Consider the following 23454-nt stretch of genomic DNA (forward strand, 5'->3'; position numbering starts at 1 on the left):
GTGTGTGCGTGTGTGTGTTTCATTCTCAACCAAGACTTCTACTACAACCAAGACTCCTCAGCCATGGCAGTTTCACTCCCAATCCTTCATTTATTTTAACCCTGTGGTGCAAAGTTGCTGAACTCAATGCAACAACTGTACTTTATTTTGCATATTTTGGTTGGTTGTTGTTCTTTTTGCTATTTATTTCATTCACATGCAAAATTATAAACATGTTGAATTGGCTTTTTCCCATTGTAAAGATTATTAAAGAAACATAACTGTGAAATTTGTGTTGTTTCTCAATGCAATATTCTGCTGGAAAACAAAATACAGCGCTGTACCTTTAACAACTTTAGTGCTTTCTACTCTAACGGAAGCTCTCAATTTGTGCTAGGTTATGAACACATACATCCTCCTGACATATCTCTAGGGAACAGACTTACAAGATGGGAAAACAAAATAAGACACAGTTCACTGCAAAATAGTAACACTTGGAATATAGTTTATTGCTTTAACAGTTGTTGACACAGTAGTTATTCTATCATATATAGTAGTTTTAAACACTTTTAAGACACTTATATGTTCTGCTACACCATGGACATGCAATACAACCAGCACTATATAGTGTGTAGCTGAGGTACTATAAAGGGTTCATAGAAAAGACTTGACTTGTAGGTGATTTTGTGGTATTTATGTATTTGACCTTCATTTGACTTCATTCTCTTTATCGGCCTTTATCAGTAATCCATATTTAATACATGCCTCTGCATAATGTAGTTTAAAAACACTGCAGGCCTTTTCCTATCATGTTCTTTTTAACATTTTATTTTGTAATGTCCCTCGAGAAAATATACGCAGTCCAAATCAAACTTTGGTGCTGGGTGGCACATCTGTTTACCATTGCATTAATGGAGCTCTCTGTAATGCATTTGGCAGGAGACCTACAGAGTATTACTTTTGCTACAACAATAATTGGTATTAATGCATGCTGGCAAGGGTTGTTTAGTTGAGGAGATCCAAAAGAAAGACATGGAAAGCAAATATTTAAAACTGCTGATTGAATTATGTATTTGATATTGTTTTGAGGTCATTCTTTAAAAGGAAACACACATTGAAATAGCTTTTTAAAGCACCTGTGTGAGAAGTATTATCTGACAGTATATTCAAATAATGTAGTTATTCAAGTACATAGTTTACCATAGGCTTCATGCAACTCATAAAAGACCATATCAGTACATGCTATTATAGGAAACCGCTAATTAACCAACTGCAGTGAAGCATATTTTTAATATGGCTCTATATAAAGCACCAGTGAAGCATAAATGTGATTCAACTAAAATAATTAGACTTAAATCAAAGGGTAACATTGGTTAGCAAATTATCTTTATACATGTGCCTTCTATCATATATTACAGGAAGCTGTCACACCATTTTTTTTTCTTAACTTTTTAATCATTTCATAGAACCAAACATTAACATTTTCTCAGTAAAATGGCAAAACTTTAGAAGCTGATGGTCTTTTAGAGGACAGAGGGTAATAAAATGGTCAAGGGGTTCTTGTATTACATACCATTGTCAACATATTTCTCATGGCTTCAGAGTGCGTCTTACCTTATCTAATGGCCTCTTCTGTTGGTAGTGTCCCCAAAGTATTCTTCGGTGCTAAATAAAAATACCTTTTTTTGCAACAGCAATATTGGTCACATCAGTTTGTAGCAGTAGCTCAACAAAAAAAATCCTGGTAGTTTTTTCAATATATCAAGTACATTCTTAAATATATATCACACATGAAAAAGATTTAATATTATTGTATACTGTTTAATCCCCTCTTGGGGAAGTAGTTAACACATTTATTATTCCACAGATACCATTACTTATAAGACATTTTAGCCAAGCCATTACTATCTATAACTTACTTACAGGGAAATGGCTTTTATTAATGATGGTATACTACCCTCTTGACAGTATTCACAAATCTGCACGGCTTTCTGATAAACATTTGATCAACGAGTAATCTTTTATGCTGGCATTCAATAAAAGAAGGACAATTATGTCCAAAACTATTTTTCAAATGTCATTTCATTTATTGCTTTAGTTTGTCTCTCCAAAATAATCTGCCTCCATTATGCTCCCTGGATCTTTAATCATTTCTAATTTTGCAGTGACAGCTTCAAAATGAATGAATGATTACCAAAAGCTATATTTATTTCCCAAATACAGGTCATCAAAACATATTTGTCATATAAAGAAGAAAAGACACAACACAATCATCACATTTATTTCACAAATTTATGATTGCAGACACAGTTCAACATAAACTATCAGGAATGTAAATATCATTAACTAATAGTATTTACATTAAAAGCAATGTCAAAGTCAGTGTGTGCAGGCAGCAACAATAAGGCTGTGTGTGATAAATTGGCAACCAAGGCACCATTTTAGTAATTTATGCCTGTTTGTTGCTAACAAAAACATACCATTTCCTGTCAAGAGTGGAGTTCCCATGGAGGGGGGGTTGGCAGTTGCGCGTCTGTGAACTAATCACGCTGCTTCAAATGAAATCCACATGCACAACATTGACATACTTGACTTTGGCCTGAGGGCAGTGGGCAAGAACACTCTCCGAACCTGTCACCCTGGGGTCAGTTGTTTGTGACATCATTGGGCTTGTGTTTCCTGATCCTGCACATGTGCCAGCCGAGTGTGAGCAATAGAAGCGGTGGCTGGAAGGTCCCCCTGGTCCTCACAAGCACGGTTCTTGTCATGGCTTTAATTTAAATCTGAGTGGGGAGATAATGTTTCAATTTGGCCTTTGAGAGAAAGCAAAATAGTTCAGTTGATGATTCGCTGGTTAAAAGTCAAGCACTATGGCCTACAGATTTTGGCACACCATTAAGACTTGGGAGACAGAAAACCAGATGCTGTTCGATGTTATCTGTTCTAAATATTTGGATCACAGCATGGCTTTCATATTAGGAATGGAAGTCTCTTTTGGGTTAAGCAGTCAAATAACCTGAAGATAGGCTTAACATATTACCCACTGTAATATAGATTTTGTTCGCTAGCACTTGCATAAACATCCTCACAATTATTTGTAGCTTAGAGAACCGTTAAAATATCATATTAATGCTGTCCCTGTAGAGGCTAAACCCAATCTGGAAATGAATAAGAGTTGACTCTGAACCACAATGAGTTTGTGCAGGGCATTAGAAGAAATTAAGAGAGAAGCCAATCTAGTAAGGGTAGATGTTATTTTGTGGGTGATCCGGGTTGGGAGCAGATGCAGTGAGATGAAATGAGAGGAGACAGGGCGTGAAAGTCTGGGAGCATTTATGTTGGTCTACCCAAGGCTCATCGAGTGATAGGGAACATGGCCTTACTTTGACACAGGTTAAGAGCGCCTGCTTTTCCTCAACTCATCGGACAAGTATTATGAAGTTCTTTTAAGCCTCTAAGAGTCACTTCTTAGATTCCACTTAAATGTATATTCTTCTCACATGAGGCTACCGCGTCAGACTTGTTGGGGCCTGGTCCTGTTCGGGCCTGTCGATGCTATCGAGTTGATGGAGTGAAATGGAGTTTATGGGACTCAACATCTCTGTCAAAGAGCTTTTTCCCCTCTTAGGATAGAGGCAGGGATAGATTGGTGTGTGTTCAAACCCACTTTAAGTAACAGAGAGCTAATAGTCCATTTCAACGTCGACATACAACACTGTGTAGCTAGAGATTTAGCTGTACTTGTTTCGTACTATCTGAGTGCATGTGCTGTACTTTCCATGTGACTTATACTTGTCAGGTCTGTTTCTAATGGTTCTATGTTAGCAGGGCCACTGGTCGACAGATGTGAGGAAATTCCAGTATGTCAGTCAGTACCTGTTACACTATTCATCAAAGTTGTTTCCACTTGCTACTAAAAAAAGAATTCACTGTTGAGTATTCCCGCACTGTATATTTCTAGGGCTGTAACGATTCTTGTCATTATTAATTAATCTGCCAATTATTTTCCTCATTACTCGATTAATTGTTTGGTCTATAGTACTGCAGTAGATCCTCACAATTGAGAAACTGAAACCAAATCAAATATTTGCCATTTTTGCTTGAAAATTTGACTTAATTAATTGATTGTCAAAATAGTTGCTAATACATTTTCTCGTGATCAACTAATTGATTAACCGCCTTTTTGTTGCAGCTCTATGTGCCTTTTTTCGAGATGCAACATTTCAGCACTCTAGCATGGGAGCAGTTAGAATGTGCAACTACTTTTCCTTCTTTATTTGTTAAAATGACAAAAGCTGTCAAGGAGGACCTGTATTTTGCATTACCAATGCCTCTATCTCTTGTCTTCTACTGTGGCTTTTTCTCTCGTTTGAGTGTTTGCCATTGATGAAAACTGGTGAGTCTACGAAAGGATCCTACTTGTTGAATCTGAGGGGCTAAAACCAAACCCTAATGTTTAATAATTGACATCGTAAACAGATGAAAATCATTTGTAGCTATGCTGGAAATATATCAACCAGGCAGGGTACATCAAGAACAGTTTATTTTTCACTTTTAATTTATTCATTTGTATCACTCATACATTGTTTTTGAGTGGGTTTTTCCACTGATGGAGGCATTTGTCCAATGTCAAGGCCCATGGTCATGGCCCAGGATTAGCAAAGCTTCAAAAAGAAATATAGTGGAAAAAGGGGTTTTGGTGGTAATTTATAAAAAGCAGTAGAATTTTGGTAAACACTGCAATTTGCACTTAAATACCAATAGAGCTCCCTATATCGCATCTACAATGCTGCCATAAAGGAATATTGTAATTAGTGTTCTGCTTTTGGATTTGTGGTAGTAAGACACACACATGAATTTTCCTCCATGTCCTATTTTTGTCCAAAAGACCATGGAAAACAATATTATTCTCCTCTCTCTTTGTATCTTTTTTTCTAGATACAAGGTCAGGATCGTGCACTTTCTGGAGCTTTTCTATACTTCGCTGTATGCAAGCTGTGGCAAGCTGGTTGCTCTGACAGATTACAAAAGCAGCTGTGTAACATTTAGCAGGAAGAGGGACTTAGACTTGAATGTTCGGTGTCAAAGGACACTATTTTATAACTTTATGGCTGGTCTGCTGTATGTAGTTCTGTCATCAAGAATTAGTTTTTTTCTATCTTTTCTATAGTTATTCCTCATTCCGATCTGCAGCAGAGTACTGATTTGAGCAGTGCTGGATGTTTCAGTATAACAGTAATGGAAAAAGCTCTAAGGGGAATGTTTGGACAGACAGAAAAACTCAGCTGTTTTGTCATATCGTTTTGACGTATGGTTTCTTGGTGTATCTATTCTGAGTGGTGTTGACTTAAAAAGGAAACTGTGTTGAAGAAACAGTATATGCCTACTCAACCAGTTGTTTATTTAACTTTTTAAACATGGCAAAGTCATACTTTGACATGGAGTGCAGAATATGTTTAGTTTTAGCCAGTCGGATGTATGCTACAGCTCTTGCCGCTGACTGTCTGTCAGGAACTGCATTGACAGAGACAGGAAATTATTTCCACATCATATAATCAGTCACATCCCACCGTGAATAATATGGCATAATCAACTTTTCACATCTGAAATTCACCACTGTACTGTGCTTAACTGTCAGCAAAAGATATCTATATTTTGCACGTGGATATATTTGCTTGTACTTTTGTTTGAATACATCTTATGGTCTCTATAGTTCAAAGCATGTTGTGAGATTGGTCATGGATAAAGTTAGTAAAGCTTAGCGTGAGGTGAGATGGATTTATAGGTTTCACACTGCTCCTGTGCGTGGTTTCAAACAAGTCTGGATAGCTGTTTTGGCCTGATGGATAAAAGATCTATGACTCTTGACATTCCTCTGCCCCATGACGCCGCTCTTACCAGCTGTTCCCGTGTTGACAACATGTGTTGTTTTGACTTCTGTCTTTGAAAGCTCCCAGCAAAACAAGACCATGAAGCAGCCTGAATGTTCTGTGACCCTTATCTTCCTCCCTCTTGTCACCTTCTTTCTCTGATTTGCAGTTTAAGCTATTTCACCAGAGGAAATGATGATACTGATTAAGCTATAACGAAAGACATGACACTATCTTAAGCATTCAGTTCCCAACTGTTACTGCTTGCTCATTGCATGATTTGTTTTACAGATAAATTACAGTTCTGCATGAGCATTGTTGACCATATAGAGCAGTTACCTTTTTAGTATTTCACAACCTTGACAACATGTAGCACAGAGTATAATTCTACACTCCCTTCACACGCTACACTTGCAAGTTTGTTCTTGCTCTGGGTCAACACTGAGCTCCTTTGAAGAGTCCATGTAACTACAATTACCATGTGCTTGGTATTACCACCCTCTGGCATTGCAAGCGTGCTGCAATGTGATTGGAATTCGATCTTGGCTGTCACATTTTTAAGATATGGTCTCACTTAGAACCATTAAATATCGGAAAGCTATAAACACAAACTCATTTGTGGTCTAAATTGCCTTTACTAATATCAACCTTTACTTTTATACTTAATAATGCATCATTTCTTCTAAACATTCATGGTACATTACTAACTAGTCCTGTTAGCAGATTGTGTTTCATAATACAATTAGTTTCATTATTAAAATTAAATGTAAGAATAAACTAGTATGTCAAACAATAATGTGAAATACAGATATCGTTATTACTGATCTGCCAAAATCTGACATTTGGCAAAACTCACATCAGATGTTTTTAAGGGTCTTTTTGATTTCTAAGTTGCAACATAAACCGTTGTTTTCAAAACCCTCAATTCTGCTTTTGTAGCGTAATTATAGCTGTCACAGTAATAAATGTTTTAATGCACTGCTTGAGGCCATAGTGGTCAGTGATCAAACAAATGCATATTCACACACAAAGCAGTTTTGATTGTTTTTTGTGGAATATACCTTCTCTGTGTGAGGTACTGTACAGTATTACTGTAGCTGCTTTGATAGCCATATTGGCTGAGTGACAGAAATGTAAACTCTATTCAAGTTTCTCTTGGTTGCCTAACAGTTTCCATGTGTCCTATTGGCTTACCTGTTCACAGTAAAGCAGTGGGTGGGGTCATCTTGAGGTTGACGCCTGCCAGTCCTAGACAAAGACATTATTGCTCAAAAAAAAGTATCTGATATCAGTCTGGTTATCCTGTTAGAAGTTATCTGTAAGACATCTTTTGTTAATTTAATCAAAATCAGACATTTATGTTTAAAACTCCCCAGGCTGTTTTATGGTTTAAATGGTTTAAGGCGTGAATTAGCTGGGTCTGGTTTAGCACTCAATTATGTTCCATAAATGTGAAACTCAAGAAAGCCACTTTAGAGCCACAAAGTCAAATAATTAAGAGCTGCTTGTTCATTACGTATGGCTTTAAATATCAATAATGGCTCTCTCTCTGCAGACGTTCTGTTCTGCTTGGATGAAACTTGTTTCCCCAAGGCAGTTGAGTCATCCCATTTCGTAGTAATCCACATTATGCCTAGATGATCCTCACTGGATTATAGTAGAATTAACCTGCCTAATCATGTGAAATTAATTGCTGGGACAACGTGGGCGGGCAAGAGTGTTTCATTTCCCGTGTGACCCATTGATTTATGTATTTTTTTTCAAAGAGTTGCTTCTCTCCTTCATGTTAAACTGAGAATCTTTCCATATATTCAAAACAGTCTCACACCTCAGCAACATATTATTGTAACACCACAGCACCAACATAACCTGTTCCAACGGAATTTGACATTTATAGTTCAGATAAAATACATGCACCAAATACTAAATACTATCATGATACAAAGCTGTACAAAGCATACATGCTTTTTTATGATCAGGTACCAACCCTCAAAGGACATGCAATCATTCATTTTAGATTTGACATTCACCAAACACGAACGCAACTATTTTTTACGCAAAGAAAATAAAGCAGCTAGACAGTAACTTGTCACACTTGTAGCGGCTGAAAGTAAGTGACAAGTGGAATAGTCTTACCTGAGTGGGTGCTGGTGAGTGAAGCAGCCCAGCTGTAGATCGGTGAAGCAGAGGTCCCTGAGTCCTTGCCCTCTTCTTGCTCTCAGAGGTGAAGCTGTCCTCTGGTCCCACGAGCTGTGCCAGCTCTCTGTGCTCTGTGTTACCAGCCCTGATTAACTAATGGCTGACAGATGAGGTTGGCAGGGTGGAGCACATCGCCATATAGCGTCTTTTCTCCCACCGCTAAAATGCAGAGACAGTTCAGCTGGGGGAGCACAGCCCGTATGGCTGCGATTTCCTTTCTTCCTCCCTTTTTTTTTTTTTTTTCCCTCTTGCTTTTACAGCGGTAAGGAGGGGCTACCCCTCTGCCTCACCCCCCCCCTCCCCAACATGTTTGCCTGTCTCTGGTCTTGTCTGAGGTAGAGGGAGTTCTGTTATCATTTTTGAGTGAGTGTGCAGCGGTGTATGTGAATCCGCCATGCTCAGGACTAGTCACTCAGCTCTGGCCTCTGGCTTTGATGTTCTCCGTCAGCTGAGCCGGCCCTGTGTTTAAAATGCCTCGGTAATTACAGTGTGTATGATGCATGTGTGTGCATTGTCAACCTTACCACACTTAAGAAGAAAAGGCTGGAGGTGGCTTCGTTTGAAGGGTTCAAATGGATCCTCAAACTGGGAAAACGGCCTTTTAGATGGAGAAAGAAAAGACAAAATCCTCAAGACATTTGCGAATTTAGATTTCCATGGTCCATCATCTGTAGTATGATCAGAACTATGAGCACACAAAAACAAAATGTGTGTTTGGTGTTATGCAACATTCTGAGATCATAATTAGAGGACAAGGCAATATTATGTTGATTATCTGGACTGGAAAATATGCTAAGACAAAATGCAACTCTCCTCGTCTTGTGTATTCGATTCCAGCACCCCATTTTTGGAGTGGCTTTGTATGGGGGCGCTCACTCGTCAAGCAGAAATAGCGGGCACCCTAATTGCTGTCTGGCCTCATGGGGACCAAAGACTAGAATATTTTCAACTACAGTCTCCGGCAAATGCCTTTTCAGAGCTGTCAGGGTGTCTGGTTTTTATTCATCGTGTTTTTTCCCTTACTTCGTTGTCGTCTCTATAGATTTCCTGAAGTATTTCTGGGTTCCTTATTCGTACCAGATGATTGTCTCGCCGTGTGCATGCATCCATGTTTGCGCTCTGCATCTTTTCTTCCTCTTGCCTCGGCCTCTGCTATTCACAGCAGCTCTAAAAGTAATTCCTCTGTTTACAGGTTAAATAGTTGGCTGCATTCCATCAGTGTGTGTTTGACAAAAGCCTTTGGTGAAATCCATTTAAGTTGCTCAGTTAAATTTGTTTGCAGTGTGTTCACTTGGCCATGAAATGCAACAAGGAAGCTGTTAGGTGCACTGAGTGCACTGGAACCACGATCATGACCACTGTCATTAGAGATTGAGAGCTATGGTCTTCTACAGGACTTTGCTAATATGCCTTTCTTTTCTCTCATTCTCCACCCATCCCCCCTCTCCCCTTCCCTCTATAGTGTTCAGTGAGTTGTGGTCGGGGGACCAAGCAGCGGGAGATAGCCTGTGTTTATCAGAACCAAACCAAAATAGAGGAGGAACACTGCGGTCATCTGCCCCGGCCGCGGATGCAGAAGGCCTGTAGGGTGCGGGGATGCCCCAGTTGGAAGGCCAACAAGTGGAGTGAGGTATGTTTGTTCTTCTCACCATCTCCTCTGGCTCACAAAATAGCCCCGGCACTCTCAGGGACCATACTAACAGTAACTGCTACTAGCAGCTGCAACACAAACACAGCAGAAGGTTTCCAAGAGGTTGCAGATGCAGGACATGTACATACATGGTCAAGAATAATGTGTCATTTCCACAAGTGTGAACTAAACACCACAGGCTGGATTTTTAAATGTGCAGTGCACCTGACATTAAGATCAGTCAGGTTTGAAATAGTCAAAGTTTTAAAGTAGTTGTGTAGTGTAATCTACAGATTTATGTTGAGCGAGTCCTTCTTTTGAAGCTTTTCGTCAGAGCACACACTGACCAGCATCTTTCAAGAGCATCACATGTTGCATGACGCACACAAAAGCTTGTACGCTCAAACCACATTCCATACACTTAATCTAATTTGTTTGTTGCTCAAAACACACAGTAAATATGGAGATCCAGAGTTGCAGCTGAGAGCAGCCCAGGTTGACATCCCATACAGATGAAAGCATGATGTTAAGATTGACACACGTCCTGAAGCACAGCAGCTTTCTGTACCATTGTAGGGTATAACCGGGACGATTGAAACGGGGGACGAATGAAACATTGCAGTTATCCCGAAAACCATACACGTTGCAAATGTCAAATTTCGTCAGCACGTAAAGCACACAAGATCTACCAGACCCTGGAAAGTTGGCGTCATGACATCATGCTGCTACAAAGTTAGACCCGCGAACCCAATTTGAGTGCGTCAAGTAAAATGTTTGATGCGGTAATTTCTTTTTAATGACAGGTTGTATTTATTGTTTCATGTACCGTTGGCATGGTCATATGACAGATTAATTTGTGTTTTAAAATGTCCTACAGTGTGGAATGTCACAGTTTTTTAGTTTACGAGCAAAATAGGTTTAAATGTCAATTGTTGCTGTCGGGACGATTGAAACAGCTGTTTCATTCGTCCTGACCAGGCAGTAAACCCCATGTATTCTAAGTAATTGCACACATATCTGTGTTTATACAATATTTTATACAGGTGAGACATGGAAAAGTGGTTTTAGAAAGATGTAAAGATATTTGGGGCTATCAGGTAGGGGGTCGAGTTTTCCCATGTTATCCTATGGAGACTGACGGGCTGTGGGTCACGAAGCGTACTTATTTAGATGTGCGGTGGCCTTACACACATAATAACCGAGCAAAATAACATTTGGTACTATAGAAACATTATATAATTGGAAACATGTATTATTCTAGCTATATAAATTGCATAGTGCATGGTATTTCCATAATTGCGAGATACGCGCTTCACAATGACGGCAATGAGTTGTTAACCGACATTCATCAAGACGTATAGCCCTGCAGAAATCTATCTGAAATAACACCTATCTAATGTACCATTCATGATATGTTGCTAAATATTGAAGTTGTGGGAAGTGGACATAGCTTAAACTGGATGTTTCATTCGTCCAGGCCAGGAGGGACGAATGAAACAAAACGCGCGTCAGACTACTGCTTAAATAACTCCCGAACGGTTTCAGTCAGAGCTGAAAATGCAACTGTATTTGACAGAGGACAGATTTAGGTTGCTAGTGACAAAATATTAGCTTTCAGTGTTTTACGATGTCTTTGTAAATGACGTTTAATTAAAAACGGTTTCATTCGTCCCGGTTCTCCCCTACATTAGTGCAACCAGACACTGGAAGGGCTAAGGCCAGGCATAGAGAAGTCGCTAGGAGCGGTGAGGTCACAGTCACTGCAAAGCCGACCACCCAGCTGCTGTATCTACTACCAAGAGGAGATATCTGCATGCAGCCGCAACACAGTTTTGGCTCAAAGTCACGTCAAAGATCCCACTGGGAAGAAAATATTCAAAACCAAATTTATCTCAAGTCATAGAGCAGAATGAAAGGTCTGTCATGCTCAGTCAAGTCAGATTACCCTAAGGAACAAGTATACTGTATGTTTAAAAAAACACAATAAATACAAAGAGCTTGCACTGGTTGCCTCTTAAACCTGCAATATCAAGGGGTGTTTTTGGCCACTTGGGGGCTTGGGAAACATCTGTGAACACAGCACTGATGTGTTATCAACTTTTAAGTTTATATTGCTAAGTGAGAGTAAAGTTGGCAGGCTGAAAAACCAAAACAATGAGGAAAAAGACATGAAGCTCTGTAGAACCAGGTGGTAATTTGTGGGTTCATCATTATGACTGACCCCTTTTACATACAAGTTCAAATGATATTGATTACAGCTGCTTTAAGGTGTGTTTGTGTGTGTGTGTGTGTGTGTGTGTGTGTGTGTGTGTTTAATTCAAAGATATTCTCAAAAATCTTTCTATCTCCTGTTTAAAAATCAACCATATCCCTTTTCCATTCCAAGTAACTGTTAAATCCCAAAAGGTCCATGAAGAACCACGTCCTCCTCCTTTCACAAGACTCCTACCACTCCCCTCTCTTTAAGGGTGTCCTCCCCTCTCTCTCCCTCTCTCTCTCTCTCGCTGGTGTCTGGAAGCCATCATTTTCCTCTGCATACCACCAGCAACCATGAAATCTTCAACTAAAGCATAAAGACATGTTTTATATCTTAATATCCATGCATGTGACAACTTTGAAACCTCAGCACCCACTGTTTGAGTTATTCCACAGCTACCCGGCCCTCTCAGTCACCTCTGAGTGGGGGTGTTTTCTCATTATTGACTAGAGCTGTCCAACTGTGCAGATAGTTTTGGTTTTATTTGCCCAAATATCTGCATCCACTCTAAAACAATTGAGGTGAATGGAATTTTGTTTGTAAGGCATGAAATATACATTTGGAAACATAAAAATGTGTTGTTTCCATGTTTCACCGGATAATCCACACAAATAGGGTCTATTTCTTTGGTAGAAAGAAGTTCCAAAGACAACAGTTCTCAGTGACTACGTTTACATGCATATAATATTCCGTTTTTTGCCCTAATTCCGAAAAAGACGATATTCCAACTAAATTCTATACATGGTTAATGAAAGTGAGTATTCCACTAATATTTCCGTTTACATGTAGCTGTGCAAAACAGTACTTGTTGGACCGTGCAAACACAGTGTCCCTCTTTCATTCCTTCAACCAGCTTCTTGAAAAGGTCAGCGTACCGATGTTTGCGCATATCCAAAAACCTGTTGATATCCAAGTCTTTGATAATGATTAAAAGTAGCTGTGTTTCTCCTTCTTATCGGGTCTCCAGCCTTGCTAACTGTTGGCTGGTTGGTTTGTGTACAGAAACCATAGCAACGCACAGAGCTGACCATAAGCCTGAGGTAAAAAAAACCGATTTAGACGCGTATTCTGAATGCTCTGTATACATGTCCAAACAATGCCTCTAAAAGCCGACTGTAACCGTTAACAGTGGCTATAATCACTTTAACAGCAGCTTTTATTTGTAATGCTTTTACAAAAAGATATTTTTTTATTATGAAGGACAGATTTCCTGTGGTGCTTTTTGATCTCTTTCCAAACTCAAGTCCTTGACCGTTCACATTCAACCACACACTCGGTAATGATAACACACAATTGCAGCGAGAAATGAACAACACAAACACATCTGGAAGTTTTCAGGAAATTGGATACTCTCTGTATAATGCACCGATTTTTCTGCATGTGTGAAATTGCTGAGGCCTGGCATGGTTCTTTGAGGTCTGTAGGAGAGTTGGAGAGAAATCAGGCTGATCAGCTCAGGCCTCAGTATGCAGGTATGCTTCTCAAAGCACATGAAAGAGATGCTTGAGATAGACCTTTGTCTGACCCCATATATACCGTGCGTCTCACAAAGAAGCGACAAACTGGCTTTGGATTTACAGAATTAAGTACATTGATCTGGAGCATCAAAACAGTAGATCAGACACTGCAGACCAAACAAACATTTTTTTGTCACATCCTAGCACATATGCCATGTTTTCTCTATTGGTTTGCTTCCACATTGGACAGCCCAGTGCAAATGCAGACTCATGTCTTTCCCTGAGCCCTCCAGACTGTGCCATATACTTTACATCGAGATGACATCTTGTACCTAAAAATAGCTTTGCTAGGCTTTAGGTTAAGTTTAACAACAATTAAACCTTCATAGGATCAAAATAGGAAAAGGTAATATTTGAATTTGTTTGCAGTTCAAGGTGTCCTCTTCAGCAGTTTTACAGACATGTCTTTTATAATGGTGGTAGATGAGATTTTTTGTTTTGCAGTACCGTAGTTAGCAACTGGGACAAATTGGCAGCAAATACAGAGGGACCCCAATCGAAGAGGCAGAGGCTGACTTATCCTGACTTTTAGTCCATAGTCCAAGATTCTACATTTTCTTTCATTAGACACCCTTATCTAAATGTCCACTTATTTTAGACCTCACCCTTCAGTTTGTAACACAGACTTTTTGTGAAAAATGTGTCTAAAAGTCTAATCCAAGATAACCCTGATGACATCATCAGTAGTACTCCTCATGACGACTATTGAACTTTATGTGTGATATCAGTGGAATGCTCCTTTAGGATCAGCTCTGTGAGAGGTTAGAAAATAAGTATTACTCTCCCATTAGATCCTTGGTCGTACAGTATGCTGTACAGATGTGTGTTCTGTGTCTGTTTTACTAGTGTTCTGTCACCTGTGGAGTCGGAGTTCAGAACCGAGATGTTTACTGCAGACTAAAAGGCAGCGGACGGGTCAGAGAGGATCTATGTGATGCTCACCAGCGTCCTGCCATTGTCCAGCCATGCCAAACTGCAGAATGCACACATTACACTTGGGTCGCTGGTGAATGGGAAGAAGTAAGTACAGACACATTTGTTCTCTCTCTTCCTATCTAAAATTCGCCCCTGAACAGATGTTTAACCATCTCATTAGGGTTTTTATTGGCTGAGATCTCTGCTCTCTCTCTCTCTCTCTCTCTCTCTCTCTCTCTCTCTCTCTCTCTCTTTCTCGGCACCATTAAATGGAGAACCCGCAGGTACCCTTGCTCTCTCACATCAATCGTGAGGGCTTTGGTGATAACCATCTGTCAGCAAATCATATCAAACCTCTAAGTACCGATGGCCATCATCCCTTTTGTCCTGTTGAATATCACTCTTCTGTGTCACGCTAGCAGGCTGTTTTTTTTTCTTTGGCTCATCTTCCTTTAATGTCCCGGGCTTTGTCCTCGAAAGTGAGGCATAAAAGAGGGGCACCATGTAGGGACATAGCACTGTGTCCTCCTGCTGCAGAATGTTTGCAGTGTTCAGAGTCCTGTCTGTGTTGCCTTGAGAACTTACAGCCTTGTTGAGTTCACAGTTGAAAATCCACACACTTTTTACATAATTTAATTTTAAGATTTGTGTCTATATCATTACTTTTAAATGCTCCTATAAACCATTACTGGGCCTGAGAGAAACCCCCTTAACTTTTATCTTTTATGGACACATTATCAACTAGAACACATGTTTGGGATTGTGCTTTTTAAGAGCTAATGTTGGCATTGTCACACAACACTTAATTGTCTCTACTTGTGTAAACCTTTATATAGTATGGAGTGTCCATTTGGAGGGGCTCTGAAGAGGTAAGCAGGAGTCTGAGAAGTAATTTATGTTGTTGGTGAAAGTACAACACTGCCCCCCCTCTGCTGGAACTCTTTTTCACTCTTGCTGATTTCTTCCTGTGTTACATTTTCCTTGTAGTGTAATGCAACCTGTGGACAAGGCGTAAGAAGCAGGAAGGTGAGGTGCATGGGCCCAGGAATTACACCCGTCCAGGATGATTACTGTGAGGCATCGTCCCAGCCACTATCACACCAGCCGTGCAAAGTATCTCCTTGCCACTTTATGTGGATTACAGGGGAATGGTCACAGGTAGGAATAAAGACTGAGCTTGGTTCTATTGCAAATACAACTAATGAGCAATCCAAATATCCAACCAACAGTCAAAAATAGCAAAAGTATTTCTTTTAAAATGAAATGAAAGCATTTAAAACCCCACTGGATTAGCTGACAGTGACAGTCTATATTTTAACAGCACATTTGCACCACTGAGGCCCAGAAGAAGAAACCCACCTTGGTATTTGATATTACTGCTCAGTGCAAACATTTACTCATGCTGGTCTTTAGTAACTGTCAATGTGTATCTGTGTGTGGCTCAGTGCTCTGCCAGCTGTGATGTGGGCTACCAGCAGCGTATAGTCTCCTGCTCCGTGATGCCCTCCTCTCAGGCTCTGCGCCCGTATGCTGCTGCCCGGTCCTCCCCTGCTAGCACCCACTGCCCTGAGCCCCACCCTCCTGGCTCTCGTCCTTGCCTCCTCAGAGACTGCCTGCACACAACCTACTGGAAAGTTGGCCCATGGAGCAAGGTGAAACAAAGAATGCTTGTTAGGCATTTAGAATGTATTCTGATGATAAATCTCATTTGTGGATTTTGATCCAATTGCAGCTTATTTGCTTATTGTTTTGTAGCTGTTGAAATTAATGCTTTTGTGTGTCTTTTTGTGTGTATACCAGTGCTCACAGACCTGCGGGGCAGGAGTGATGGAGCGCAGAGTGGAGTGTGCGACCTCCAAAGGCCAACTGTCCAAACACTGCCGTCCTTCAGAAAGACCTGAGTCTCAAGCTGCATGTCAAGACAGAGAATGTCAGTCAAACTCCTTTTCTTCTTATTCTTTTCTCTTCTCTTCCTTAATTTCAAACACCCACAGGTCTTTTTGGCTGTTATGTACACAACTCAAAAATGTTACCATCTGATCCACGTAGTGCTTACTACCAACCAGGAATTTATAGAGTGATGGAATTAAATTGACTGTGCTGTATATGGCAACCAGCACCGTGTCTGATTGCGTTTACAGAAACTCAATTTTTTGCTTTGTTTTAACACATTAGGCAGAACAGTGACCGCCACTTAAAGCCTCTTGGAGTGATTACTTAGTGGAACAATAAATAGACAGTCAGCAGTTTTCTACAAATTGTGAAATGGACAGTCTGTCAAAACGCCTCAGGGGTGTGTGCTGGGGCCAAGGCAGCCTTCATTGTGAACTTGCGAACGCTGTAAAACCCAGCAGCAGGCCAAAGTTTGTAGATTCACTCCCCCACGTTTCAGATTTTTCAGTAGTTCATTCCCGACTTGGCTTCTGCCAAGTCAGGCACTGCCGAAATTAAAATGATATGCTCGGTTGACAGCCAGTTCTGCCGTCAAGTATTAATGCTAATCAGCTAATCAGCCTGATATGAGCTCTACAGCAATCTGGGAAAACAAAGGAGGCACAAATAATGAGACATTTGCAACAGCTCTTGTTTAAGAAGACGAGAGCCAGGTTACAATCCTTTCTCATAGTGGTGTTTAATTACTTGTATCTTTTGCAATCCTTCTGGCATTTGTTGACAACAGATTTACTGACTGGCTTGCACAAGTAGAGTTTCAGAAGCGGTGGCAGACATCAGTTTCAGGGTCTATGTTGCCGTTGCACTGAAACCTCTCCTTCCTCTCTTCATATTTCTTCTCCCAGGCCAGTTGTTTGCTTCCTGCCGAGAGGTCCAGATGAGACTGGGTGTGAAGATAGATGGGGAATACTATCTCAAAGTCAAGTCCCGGATCCTACAGGTGTGCATGTTCTGTCAGAAATGCTCCGACACACATTAGGACTCAACCTCCAGCTTCCCCAAAGGCTTTCATGTTTTGTCTCCATGTGTTTGGCTTTAGATTTACTGTGCTGAGATGCAGACTGATTTCCCCAAGGAGTATGTGACCTTGCGCAGCGGTCAGACAGACAACTACTCCGAGGTGTATGGGCACAGGTGTGTATAATGCAGCGATGACTGATCGCCCCTTGAGCTGTGACTCTGTGATTATGTAATGTGTAATTCAGAATTACTCTGCTGCATATTACACCATGTGTGTAAAATAAAGTGTTTGTAGGAGTGTTTAGATTCCTGTGTGTGTTTTGAATAAATCCTGATGCTCATTGTCCTTAATACAAAGGTTGCTCAACCCCTTTGAATGTCCGTATAACGGCAGCCGAAGACAGGACTGCGACTGCAGGAACGACTACTCAGCAGCAGGATACACACTCTTCCACAAAGTTCGCCTGGACCTGAGCTCCCTGAGGATAATGAGTGCGTAATTACTGTGTGATTGCCTTAGAGTCTACTCTGTTGTAATGAGACCACACATCAGTGTTGTTTTGACCCTCGGACCCATAGTGTTAATACTGACTCATCCAAATGCAATATGTGCTGCTTTCCCCACACTCTCTGCACTGATGTCAATATGATGACCTTTCAGCGCGTCATGTTCACATCACTAGGCCAGCACTTGAAACCGGGCCTCTCAGCACAAACATGTGAGCACGAGAGTAAAGGAATGCGTGCGTGCAACATACAGACATGCGTGCCTGCTCACGAGCACAGACAGACAATATGTGATGCTGCCTCGCACGTCTTTTCTTTTGGCGAGCACACACAAGAAGACCTGAATACACAAGCACACACCCATTTATTCCGTTGCATCTGTATCAAACACATACTCATACTAGCATGCAAGCAATCCCACATTTCACAGACACACTAATACACACATCTTCAGGCCATATTCCTCTGCTCATTAAATTACAGTTAGCTCCACCTTCCCTGTTGTGTCCAAGTATGCCTTTGATTAAAGTATGTGGATTAGTACACTGTGTGTGTGTGTGTGTGTGTGTGTGTGTGTGTGTGTGTGTGTGTGTGTGTGTGTGTGTGTGTGTGTGTGTGTGTGTGTGTGTGTGTGTGTGTGTGTGTGTGTGTGCTGAGTGGAAGTTGGATTAAAACCTACACAGTCATCCTTCCATCTTTTCGTCTGGTCTGGGTCCTGACAGCACATGTTCCCGCACCCTCCTCTGAATGGTACTCATTTGGCTTTCAGGCAGCTTGAAGAGAGCCGAGGGGGTGGGGGGATAATGAGTTCAAGATGAAGGGAAGCATCTTGTGAACTTTATCATCATTTTATACAGGCAATGTGAGATGAGGGCAGGAAAAGGTACTGGTCATGGTTATCATGTGTGACAATGCAGGGTGAATAGGAATGAACAGGAGAGTTGGGAAAACAAGGTTCAGATTGAGTCACTGATTGAAAATGTTTCCTTACAAATCGACTGTAACGGTGGGGAAATACTGTTTCCGATAGCCGGTTTCATTATATATCCGTTTTCACATTGGTAAAATACCTGGATTCATAAGCTCCAAGGGTAATACATCTTCTATCAATCTTATTATCTCTTTGCTCTCTTTTGCACCAAACTGTTAGGAAGTCACTATTTAATAGCTACACATCATAGCAAATATGAGTTTTAGTTCTTTGAAGGTTTTACCTCTTGGATTTTAAGATATTCTTTTTTTTTTTATGTAAAACCATTAACAGAGATGCATTTGTGGATCTTAAGGGTTTAAAGAGGATATGCAGATTAATTTCTGTATTCCCATTCAAACCCCAAATCTCATTGCAAGATCTTTTGTTTGTGGAAAGGGCTTTTAGAAAGAAAAAAACATCTGGTGATGTGACAGTGAAGTGACATCAACCCTACAATGAAATGTAATTGCATAAACTGTAGTTGCTGATGCTCTGTGTGGTTATTTACTTTAGAGCAGCTGAATTCAGTCTGTTTACTTCTGCTGTTCTGCACATTGTAACTTTAGATTTGTATCTTTGCTGTTTACTAGTCACAGACCTCCAGTTTTCCCAGACTCTTCTTGGTCGACCTGTGCCCTTTGCTACAGCGGGAGATTGTTATAGTGCAGCCAAGTGTCCACAGGTTGGTGAAAAACTGTACATTGTGGCCTCATAAAAATGTTTAATGTGTCCTTTTGTGCCATATATATGTGTTAGTGGCCTGAAAGTCAAAGATTTTTACTAAACATTTGCTACAATAATTCCCTGGACCTGCCGGAAAAATGCCCTTTCCTAGGCAATAACGTCCAACCACTCTATTTGTGTGTGTTTTCAGGGCCAGTTCAGCATTAATCTGATTGGCACCGGTCTCAAAGTGGCTGAGGCCACCAAGTGGACATCACAGGGCAACTATGTTTCAGTCAAAGTCCACAGATCTGAGGTAACAGTAAATTTATTAAACGATTGTCTTTTGTATGACTTATGCCATTTGGCTCTTAAGAAATGTATGATGTTATATATATATATATATATATATATATATATATATATATATTTTACTGGGGTGTAATTGTGCTTCGTCTTGGAGTATTGGAATGAGATTGTTGCTCTGAAATCTAATTTGAATTTCCATGTTGTATTTCTGTCTGATTCACTGAAGAGGAATCCCCACTGACATTTACAAAGAGCCCATACTCGCCGTAAAAAGCTGGCCCTCGCCCACTCTTTTCTTTCTCATTTGTTTTTGTCTGTAGGACGGAACAAGAATCTACGGCCGCTGTGGTGGTTTCTGTGGGAAGTGCATTCCCCAGGCTCACAATGGCCTACTCCTTCAAGTCCACTGAGAGCCATGCCGAGACCAAACCCCTAAATCTATCCTGAAGACAGTAACCCAGGAACATGCAATGCTAGTGATTTGTTGGACCCCGTTGTCGTCTGTGAGTGTGGTGGAGAAGCATTTAACAGTAATTATCACATCCCCAGTTACCAAATGGCAGCTAAAGCATACAAGACACTATGTACTGTGCAGTACTACAGGGCCACTGTCAGGTCCTTCATCCAAACTGCTATCTCTAAAGAAGACCCAGCTATATTTGCATCCCAACAGTGTTGCAATGGACTTTCAAACACTTCTGTGCTTTGGAACCGAAAATGCATTTTTTTTATGACACTATTTTATGCATTTGTTTTAAGCATCATACAAAGGGATACAAAACTTCAAAATACTGGGAAAGCAACTACACAAGCAGTAGAAAAACCTAATACTTCAAGGAAGACATTTTCATTTTTCAAAAACACCTTTTCTTGTGGTTATTCTGTGAAGTGAAGTCTGGTATTTCCAGAATTTCATCATGAAGTACCTGGAACTAATCTTGTTATATGTGACCTTCCACAGTACATAGATATTTATTATTACAGCTACACTGTAAGAATTTAGTTACCATTTATCTAATTGACTTGCTATCAATGAGACAGTATAACAATCCATATACTGTATGTAATAATCATTGCACTTCTCTGGTGACAAAGAAGTGCTACAGACAGACATTGAAATAGTATGCGAGGGATATTGTTTTACAATGTGACGGCCAATTGGCTGATATATAAAAAAGAACTACAAAAACACTGTATTTTTTTTGAGACTACTAAATGAGCTACACTGCAGATCATCTTGGCCTTACACACGTTTAAAGGAATAGTTGACATTTTGGCATTTACTCTTATTTAGTTTTTTTGTCAAGAGTTACAGTAGATTAGAAGATCAATACCACTCACAGAAATAAGCGTGGTATCGATCTTTTCATCTTACTTACATCTTACTACATCTTACAAGAAAGTGTATTTCCCAAAATGTCGAACTAGTCTTTTGGGGCTCAAGACTTAAAGAAAGAGTAAACTAGCAACTAACTACTGATGTGACCTGCCTTATTTCAGAGGTCAAACTTTAGGAAAGCGCGAGGAGCCTTGAGATTTAAAACAACTTCAGATCATTTTAGTTTTCATTGTTGTGTATTTCTAAAGTCTGTCTGCTGTCACCTGTTGTCGGTTATTTCACAAAACTACTTAACCTGCAAATACAGTCCACAGACATATGACTGTCACATGGAGACAGAATAAATACTAGTGCTGTGAGGAAATAGCTAAAATATTTCAATATTTCCTAGTGTTTAAGTACGGTATACACATTTTCTGTGTTTTTTTTTTAAACCATGAGGATTCTGTTATAAGTGTTTTTCTTTAATCACGCCACACAGACAAGTTCTCATCTGTTACACTGTGACACAGAATCAGGTGTGATGTCTCACCTCACACCCTCCATTGGGCCTACTGTAGGTACCTGCAACCCCTACCTCTCACAAACATCCATGCTCTACTGAGATATGTGTTGTAATATATTTATGTTTGACCATATTTATTCTGTAATGATTGTAGATATGTTCTATGTTTTAAGGTACAATGACTACTACCAACAGAGAAGCCATTGTCTAATGTTGTGTCCTATTGTATATGTGCTTTGCTAAAAAAGAAGAAGAAGGTATTAGCCTACTACTATTTGTAGTGTGTAACCACTAACCTTAAATTAGGATCTTTTTAAATGGTGCTTTTGAACTACTGGAATTACCTCTGATCTTGAGAAGGAAAACACTGGCTTTTGGCTCTTTGGCAGATGTAGGATCTGCCTATAATGCACGTAATGGTCCTCTCATTAATGTAGCTGAAAATCTAGCTGCAAGGTTGCCAGATATATTGTATCCGATAAACCACTGCATGAGGAAAGTACACATTGAGTAGTAGTTAACTCATCATAAATTACTTTTACCATGACCACTACTAAAGCTATCAGGCCACCTAACATGCTGGTACTTGGATGTTAAGCTTTAACCAAAGTAAGAAAATAGATGCAGATTTTTTTTTCTCTCACAGACAATGCAGCTTCTTTTGATTAAAAGAATGACTGAAAAGATAGATAAATAAATATAATCAGTGAGCAGCTAGAAAACCTTTGGCCATCATTAATTTTTATGATGGGCAATTGTTCTATGAGGTCTGTATCAGAAATTTTAAAATACTTGATGCACTATGTGCCATACATTTTGTAGAAATGTAATCCTGTTGTTGTTTTTTTCTTTTTGTAATAACAGTTAAAAGTTGTAACTTATGACATGTGTATTTTTAATATTCATACTTGAATTGTAAACAGTGTGCTAAATATTGAATGGGCATTGGTACAGAATAAAGAAACAGTGTGCTTGTTTGCCATGCTTTATCCAAAGACATTTTTAAGAATCATATATACCTACAGTATCTATGTAGCCTGTATAAAAGAAATGAATGATTGATTCTGGTGCTATGCTTACTAATCATATCTATATTGTATGACTTGCTACTATACTAACGCTGTTAAAAATAAGTAATAATAAAAAAAATGCTTTTGAGCTGAAACACAAGTTGATTTATGTTTATGTTTAGCCATGCTAGCAGCGTATCTCTAGGGATGGCAATGTCGGCCTGTCTGTCAGTCCACTAATTTGGTTGAGAGAGAAATATATCAATATTGTATGGATTTCCATGATATTTTGTGCATTAATGGTCCCCAGAGGGTTAATTAAGTTGACTTTGGTGATCCCTTGACTTTTCCTCCAGCACCACCATGAGGTTGATATTTTTTTTGTGTGTAAAATATCTCAACAACTATAGGCTGCCATGATGGTTGTCATGAAATTTGTTGCAGAAATGAATGTCCCCCATCAGGATAATTTGTTATCACTTCAATTATCCTCTGACCTATCACCCAGCGCCATCATCAGGTTAACATTTTAATTTGTCCAATACTTTGGTAAGGCCTCAACTGCACTTTGTGTTTTGCACTAATTAGCAGATGGTAAATATGGCAAACATTATACCTGCTAAACATCAGCATGTTAGGATGCTGATGTTTAGAATTTCACTCTAATCACCGCTTTGTCCAATTACATCCTTAAAGAACCGCTTGCATGGCTGTAGACTCTCAGTCTTAACAACTTTAAAGATTCCCTCAACAAATGTTTTATGAAATATAAAAATTCTCTACTTGAACAATAACTTGTGTCTGATATAGTTTTTATACAAAAAAAGGTTGATTATGTCATTAAAATCTAAATTACATCTACTCCTCC

General features: G+C 39.7%; 1 protein-coding gene and 1 long non-coding RNA gene across 2 annotated transcripts in view; one reads left to right on the forward strand and one right to left on the reverse strand.

Annotated features, from left to right (window-relative positions):
• LOC114560872 (A disintegrin and metalloproteinase with thrombospondin motifs 20) overlaps positions 1–22690 on the forward strand; it is an 83978-nt gene extending 61288 nt beyond the window's left edge. The window contains exons 29-39 of the mRNA XM_028586531.1: positions 9511–9678; positions 14299–14472; positions 15355–15525; positions 15813–16019; positions 16168–16297; positions 17166–17260; positions 17360–17454; positions 17639–17772; positions 19351–19442; positions 19635–19739; positions 20053–22690. Of these exons, the coding sequence (XP_028442332.1) occupies positions 9511–9678; positions 14299–14472; positions 15355–15525; positions 15813–16019; positions 16168–16297; positions 17166–17260; positions 17360–17454; positions 17639–17772; positions 19351–19442; positions 19635–19739; positions 20053–20142 (1461 nt within the window). The 3' untranslated portion in view covers positions 20143–22690. The remainder of the gene's footprint in view (positions 1–9510; positions 9679–14298; positions 14473–15354; positions 15526–15812; positions 16020–16167; positions 16298–17165; positions 17261–17359; positions 17455–17638; positions 17773–19350; positions 19443–19634; positions 19740–20052) is intronic.
• Positions 468–8263, reverse strand: LOC114560873 (uncharacterized). The gene is made up of 3 exons (XR_003693256.1): positions 7986–8263; positions 7044–7097; positions 468–2762 (listed from the first exon to the last, which is right to left on the reverse strand). It is a non-coding gene; the product is annotated as an uncharacterized LOC114560873 (long non-coding RNA).
• Positions 22691–23454: the final 764 nt, after the last annotated feature.

The sequence above is a fragment of the Perca flavescens genome, chromosome 8 (genome assembly GCF_004354835.1).
Source record: "Perca flavescens isolate YP-PL-M2 chromosome 8, PFLA_1.0, whole genome shotgun sequence".
NCBI lineage: Eukaryota > Metazoa > Chordata > Actinopteri > Perciformes > Percidae > Perca > Perca flavescens.